Source organism: Alexandromys fortis, unplaced genomic scaffold (assembly GCF_014885135.2).
Source record: "Alexandromys fortis isolate MF-2015 unplaced genomic scaffold, M_Fortis_MF-2015_v1.1 scaffold_27, whole genome shotgun sequence".
Classification (NCBI taxonomy): Eukaryota; Metazoa; Chordata; class Mammalia; order Rodentia; family Cricetidae; genus Alexandromys; species Alexandromys fortis.
The window spans coordinates 13,163,006-13,170,403 of record NW_026067952.1 but is presented as its reverse complement, the minus strand read 5'-3'; the positions used below and the strand labels follow the sequence as shown (position 1 = coordinate 13,170,403).

Below are 7,398 nucleotides of genomic sequence, written 5' to 3'. Positions count from 1 at the left end.
CTGCCCGGCTTTTTTTTTTTTTTTTTTTTTTTTTGACAGCATTTCACTATGATAGCCCAGGCTGGTCTTGGATTCTGAACTCTCTTGTCTTCTTCAATGCTGGGTCCCAGGTAGGGGCCCTTATCCCTGGTCCAGTTTCTAAACTTAGATTGTTTCTTCACTTTGTACATATGAGATCATGTGATGATCTTTTCTTTGTTTCTGTTTTCTTTCTCTAAACAGTGTAGCTGTGAAGGTTATCTGCAATAAATACCATGCTAATCCTATGTTACTTTTTCTAGCTTTTTTACATGATGGAGAATAATACTCCTATAAACACTCTTGTAATTTTTTTAAATAAATATATACATTTCAGTTTGGTATCTGGAGATTCTTTCTAATCAGGGATCTCTATCTATCTATCTATCTATCTATCTATCTATCTATCTCTCTATCTATCTATGTTTCAGTTGTTATTTCCCTGTGGTCTTTTGAAGTGGTTCTTTCATCACCCAAGTATAAACACTCTTTGTCCCAGCACTTTGCTAAGTTAGCTACACGTACTCAGATCCCTGAACTCTGCCATCCTGAAGTGTCTCCCTTCTTCTCCGTCCTGGTCTCTGCATCCTGTCTATGAGCCTGACTGTCTCGACACCATACGGCCATGAGATTATGCAGTTGCCTTGTGTCTGGTTCATTTCCCTGGACCTTGTGTTTTCAAGGTTCATCCCCATTGTCACAGTCCCTTCTTCTCTAAGGCTGAAGAGCATTCCGTCATAGATGTGTCGTCTGAACTGACGCCTGAGAGCGGAGGGCAGATGCTCCTGTTCTCAGGATGTGTATGCATATGCTCACTGTGTAGGCCAGATTGACCCCAAATTTACAGTTCCCCTGTCTGCCCCTCAGAGGGGTTAGCCACATGCTTTTCAGTTCTCTTGGGGGAAAATCACCAGAAGTTGGGTGACTGGATCAAATGGAGGTCCTCATTTCAATTTTGAGGAACGCTACACCACTCCCTAGAGTAGTTACCTGGGTTTCCATTCCTTTCTGCATGCTAACTGATACAGAGATGCCCGTTTCCTGCTCTTCTGATAACACCCCGCAAATGAGGAGGAGGTGTATTTCTGTTCTCCGTGTAGAGGTGCTGAGCATTTTAACACAGCCTGCTGGACATTCGCCGATTTCATTGGGATAAATATATATTCAAGTATTTTATCTATTTTAAAATCAGGTCTTTCTGCTATTAGTCTTCATATTTTACATAGTCTTACATATTTTAGTGCTTAGCTTGGCCCGTGTTAGTATGTGGTAAGGTATTTTTCCCATTCTGCAGGTTGTCTTGTGTGTACCCAGAAGCTTTTGTCTTGCTTTTGTAGAGCTCTGCTTCTATCTTTGCCTTTTTTGTTTTTTTTTTTTCCAGGAGTCATTGCTGAGACCAATATTTAGAAATTTTCCCTGGTTGTTTTCTGGGCTTGCTACAATGTATTCTTATGTGATATGTGTGTTTGTGAGTGTGCACATGTGAGTGCATGCATGTGGAGATGTCTTGTGAATCAGATCCTCTCATTAGCCTGGTGTTTGTCAGCTAATCCGAGGGGTCTGCCTGCCCCAGCCTCACTAGTGCTGGGGGATTTAGAACCTGCCTCTCTGCATTGACTCTGGGAATTGAACTCAGGTCCTCATGCTGACTTTATTGATGATTACACCTCCATGAGTACTTGGAGGGGTTTTTCATTTCTGTTCACCAATGATATTGGCCAGTAGTGGTTTTTTTTTTTTTTTTTTTTTACTTTGGTATCAGAGCGATGTTGGCTACACAAGTTTCTTAGACTATTTTGCTGTTTTGCTGTTCTCCCTGTACAGTTAGGGGATCAGATGCTTCAGGACAGGGGTCTTGGAGGAGACTTTGAGATAAACATGCTTGAGTTACCACTGGGGAGGGAGCTACACAACTGGGGTGGGTCACCCTGCTTCGGGAGCCAACTTCTTAGGGAGCTCAGGATGACAGTTTACCAATATATGTTTCAAACACAGAGCACAAGGAGATTTTTCTGGATGTTGTATAACTGATCTGTGAAGACTGGAGTTGGTATTAATTTCCCTGAGCGTGTGTTTTCTCATTCTTCTGGGTCTGAGCTCGAGGGGCTGGAAAGCAGATTTGGGTAGAGTCAGTTTACCTTGTCTTTGGGTATGTCAAAAACGCAGATGGTGAGGCTTCTTGTGAGGCCCTCTCTCTTGATCCCATCCTAACCCATGCCTCCCACCTCTAGTGCTTTTAGGACAAGACTCAGTCCTGCCAGCTGCAGGGCTGGCAGGAGCTCAGCTGGTCCCACGGCTGCATCCTTCTGTCTAGGCCAACCTTGGTTCTCACAGAGTTTCAACCCACACCAGGACTCCTGGAGAAGCCAGTGACTCCTAGACTAGTGTTTCTTGCAGAGACGTCCCTGTCTGTCAGTTTAGTTGCTCTCTTATTTGCTGCTGGAGCTCTTTGGTTTTTCTCTTTCCTAGTTTCCTAGTTCCATAGCAGGAGAATGGCCTACTTTTATTTATGTATTGTGTATGTGTCAGGGAGCGGTGGTTTCACACACGGCACGGCATGCCTGTGCCACTATATACACGTGGAGGTCAGAATTCACAGAACTCTACCACGTCAGTTCTGTCTGGGACTAAATTCAGGTCATCCATACCAGAACCAGAGCAGGACACTGACTTCCCCGTCTTCTGCTCCACTCCGGATCTTACCTAGATAGATCCTGGCCATTTTATGCCTTTGCCATTTCACGAATGAGCGCTGGGAGCCCGAATAGGGGTTACTGGGCCATTGTCACACTTATCTCCCCATGCCAAGCCACACACGGTGCAGGATGCCTGAGACCTAAGCTCCAGTACCTCCTAGGACTGGAGTCTGACAAATCTAGAGATTTGTTGTGTAGCCGCTATAGTGCCTGGCACACAGCAGGCACTCAGTGTTTGGGTGAGTGGGTGGGGCGGAGCACAGGGCCACTTACCAACTCTTGGAGCGGAGGGGCAGAAGCAGTGGATTCAGAGAGTCCTAGTTCTGAACAGGGTCTGGTCATATCACAGGAACGTTTGGCCTGAACATTTGGAAGAGGCTGCAGGGGGCCACGATGGTCGATGGTCAGGAGCAGGCAGCAACTTCAGAGGAAAAGCCCGACTTTGCTGGCACCACCCTCAAGAAATCCTTCTTGGAGCTGCAGTGCGTTCCTATGGCCACCTGGGGCTCCCTGGCTCCTAGAAGTCTCTCACTGGGGTGGGGCGAGAAGCTTAGGATTTGCAGTCAACCTGGGGTCCCATTTAACCATCTCAGAGGCAAGACCCAGCAGCCAGGAAGAGCCCTGCTCCTAAGTTAGATTGAGATCTGCAGGGTGGCAGTGGCACCTGTAGAGGTCATTACTATTGGCAGAGGACTGCCCATGCCAATGCCCAAGGTGACGGTCCAGAGCAGACAGCTGTGTGATTCATGGGAGAAGGAGAGGCTTGTTCCTCCAGTTGTTGCTTTTCCTCTGGGTTCCCTCCCACCCACCCACATCACCCACGCCATCCTTATTCCTTAAATTTCAAATGATTTCAGTTCCTTCATTTTTTTTTTTATTATTATTGCTGGGCTGGGCATGGTGGCCCAGCAGTCAGGAGGCAGAGGCATGTGAGTTCAAGGCCAGCCTGGTTTACAAAGTGAGTTCCAGGACAGCCAGGGCTACTTAGAGAGACCCTGTTAAAAAGAAAGAAAGAAAGAAAGAGAGAAAAGAAAAAGAAAAAGAAAATCTGTTTTTCTTTGCTCTTTATTGATGGCTGGAAATAAGACTCAGTGCCTCTAGTGACAAGGCCTTGGGTTTTACCCAGTACCACCACACCTGGTCTAACCTAGAGAAATTACAGTCTACATGGGGAGATGCATGTGAAAACTCATGACTGAGGTTCATCTGACAGTTGTTGGGAATAGCAAGAAGAGAGGTTATTGAGAGGTCAGCCCCCCTCTCCCACCAGATTAAATGAGGAAGGTTTCATAGTAGAGACTGTGGAGTTGATTTTGATGTAATTTTCAGCTACCTATGGAATCTTTATGGCCTCTGTTGTCCCATCAAGGCATACTCTTCTTTCGATGGACAGTCTTGTGGGGGTTTATAAAACAAGGCAAGGCAAGAGCTTCCCTGGGGTGGGGATGTTTGCATATCCTGCCAGGGAGGTCTAGTTGAGGCCTGAAAGGAAGAAAACACAGCAGATCTTGGGCTAGTGTATCTGGGCCTTGCTCATGCTAGACAGTACTTGCTCAGTGCTGGGCTCTGGCAGGAGACAGGAAAGGGTTGGAGAGGGGCAGTCCCAGAAAGGGGAGGCCACCTGGCATCAGGGTGTATGTGGGGGGCTGTTAGGGAAATAGGAGGCCCGTGTTTTGAAGGAAGCCTCTCACAGCAAGGAACTGGCCCAAGCCCTGGTGTACCAGCGGCGTGAGCAGGCGGCACTGATGGCCTTCCTGCATGGGAAAGCAGAGAAGGAAGCTGAGGCCCGGGCCCGGCTGCACCAGATGTCCAGCATAGCCCCATGGACCAAAGAGCATTCTTTGGAAGACATCGAGGAGAGCTGGAATCAATGGGCTAAGGACAAGCAGGTGGGGACAGTTGGGGGAGGGGAGGGAACTCAGCTTCTGGCTACTGTTCTCACCTGTGACTCTTGCAGGCGAGCAAAATCGTGGGAGCAGCTTACAAGCACAAGGAGCGTGTTTGGAGCCCCAAACTCCTGGCCACCAGAGTGCAGTATAGCTGGATGAGGCAGCAGGTGAGGGAACGAGACTGCATCTGAGATGCTGGGCCATCTGAGGTCAGCAGACCCTATCCGGTCCATGCTCTCTGTCTATGGCATAAACTGGCCAGGCTGGCATGTTTTCAGTCGGCAGAAATCTTGTCTCTGGGAACACAGGCCACTGGGCTTATGGAGGGCGGGGTCTCCTCTGGCCTTTCCTGTCTCTAGCCCCCAGAGCACCGTTATATTCTCTGGCTATTCTTTAGCATATTAACTGCCCCTGTAGCCATGAGTGTAGGTAATCAAAAGGAGATGAGGGGTGTGTGTGGGTACTGGGTGCACAGGTGGGGACACACGAAGGTATGGCTGTCCTTCAGTGTGGAAAGGGGAATCAGAGACTTATAAAAGCCAGTCTGACTCCAAGCCAGTATACCTTGATGGGACAACAGGAGCCATAAAGATTCCATGGGTACCTTGAAATTACACCAGAATCAACTCCATAATCTCCTTTCCCCATTTAATCCAGTCAGGTGACTGACCTCTAAAAGCCTGCCTGACTCTCTCTCCCATGATGCCCAAGGCTACAACTCTACTGGGGAGGTTGGTGTGAGAGGGTTCTGGAGGCTCCTCAGAGCCCAGCTCGGGGAATGCTAATGGGAGAGCTGAGGTATATCCAGGACTCTTTGTATCAGGCCCCACTTGGGGTCTAACTCATGGCCTTGCTTCAAAGGAGAAGAGTCCCGGTGCCAGGCTCAGATCACAGACAAGTGTAGGAAGGAGAGAGTGGGAAGGTGGGCCTGCTCAGGCTGTGTGGGTCCCATAGCTGTGTCCTGGAGATTTACATGGCACGGGAAGACCTGAGGGCTCTCCCTTGATGCAAGCTTGTTCTCGGTCCCTGGTACCACCAGCTCCAACAGACACTCACCTCCTGTTCTGTTCCCAGATTTCCCCTCAGATCTACCAAAGCCTGTGTTTCACTGACCTTAAGCCAATCCAACAACCTGACTTCCTGATGCATAAGGTGCTGGACCAGCAGGGCCGGCACATCCGCTGGGTGGCTAGCGATATCCGGAGCGAGCTGGATTTTATCCGGGGCCAGATCTTCATGGAATTGGCAGCCAGCAGCACACCTGCTGCGACCCCTTCCTCCCTCTCCATGCTTTCCCTGGGAGCTTCAGCTTCCAGGGTTCTGGACTCCAACTTGTCTACCTCCGTGAGACACCGTTCCTCAGTCTCCTTGCTGAGGCCCTGGTCAGCCTCTCCAGGACAGTCTAGCTCGTCCACATCACCCCAGACCTTGAGTCTGTTCCGTAAAGGCCAGAAACTGCCATGCCAGGGTCTCCCTGCCTCGTGCAGCATCCGAAGCCCGGGGGAGCCACCCTCATGTTTTCTGTGAAGTGGGTCTCCCACCTCATCTTTTGAGGTGTCCATTCTTCTCTCTATTCTGTAGCAGGGGATCCGCATGTTTCTGGCTCACTCCCTGCCAGACCCAGGGGATGCAGCCTTTTCTCCAGGGGCCCCACACTGCCTCTCTCTGGATAAGTCCAGCTATCTTCTGGCTCTGTACAATTCTAGAGAACAAAATAAATATTCTTCTGTGTCCTACAGGTGACAAGGCTGGGCTATGCTTCTCACCTGTTTGGGTCCCTGATCTGCTGAGACAAGCCATAATGCCTGGCAAGGCCTTGGGCAGACACAGAGGGAGCTGTACCTCATGATCCCTGGGTGTTTGGCTGCCATGCAGCAGGCCCACCCCACCGGGGCTTTGTGTGGTATGGCAGGTATATCATATGGTAGGGATGCTGGATGGCTCAGCAGCCGGGTTCAGCCTCATAGGAGCTATTCTATGTTGACAGTGTCCCTTGTCTCTGCTTCCTGTCCTCCTTGGCTACCAGGCACTTCAGCCCCAGGCATAGTATTTGGAAGCTGTTCTGTGTCTTGTGTTAAGGATATCTGAGCATGTATCAAATGGCTCCTCCTCTGGACTTGGAGCACCCTTCTTGTCCTGACCGCTGCCTGGCCCCTGGCCCTCTCAGAATGTCAAGTCCGGGGCATGTTTAGACATCTGCTCACAGAAGATTCTATTTAGAGGCCATGAAGCATGAGGTTTCACTGTCTTGAACAGGGGGCCTTTTCAGGAGCCTGCCTTGTGGCTCTGGGCAGAGCAGAGTCCTCAGGCCCATCCTTGCCATGGATGTGGCACCAAGTCACCTCCCAATAGCCCCAAGCATCAGGGCTAGCAAGTTCCTCACAGAGAACCTCTTTATGTTCTCTTAAATTTTTGTGTTTGTGTGGTACGTGTGTGTGTTCTCAGGTGTGTAGTCATACACACGTCTGCAGTTGCCTTTTTATGTGTGCATGAACTTGTGCAAGGTCCAAGGTTGCTATGCGATGTTTTTTCTCTTCTATATTGAAGCAAGGTTGCTAACTGAATCCAGAGCTCACTGATACGTGGGTCCTCATGCTTGCATGGCAAGTGCTTTACCCACTGAGCCGTCTCCCGGCCCCTCACATGTCTATGTGTGGGATGTGCCGAGTCCTGGGTCAGGTGTTGTGGGAGCAGAGTGCTGAGGAGTTTGAGACCCACTTCTGGCTAGTGTGCCAGGAGGTCCTGGGGCCTCCTGAGCAGACTGGGGGTAGCAGCCCTCCAAGGCACACCGGCTT

The 7,398-nt window shown here is 49.7% G+C and overlaps 1 protein-coding gene across 1 annotated transcript in view; it reads left to right on the top strand.

Moving 5' to 3' along the window:
• Efcab8 (EF-hand calcium binding domain 8) overlaps nt 1–6,130 on the top strand; it is a 59,950-nt gene extending 53,820 nt beyond the window's left edge. Inside the window, 4 exon segments of the mRNA XM_050151240.1 lie at nt 3,064–3,196; nt 4,408–4,603; nt 4,672–4,770; nt 5,678–6,130. Of these exon segments, the coding sequence (XP_050007197.1) occupies nt 3,064–3,196; nt 4,408–4,603; nt 4,672–4,770; nt 5,678–6,130 (881 nt within the window).
• Nucleotides 6,131–7,398: the final 1,268 nt, after the last annotated feature.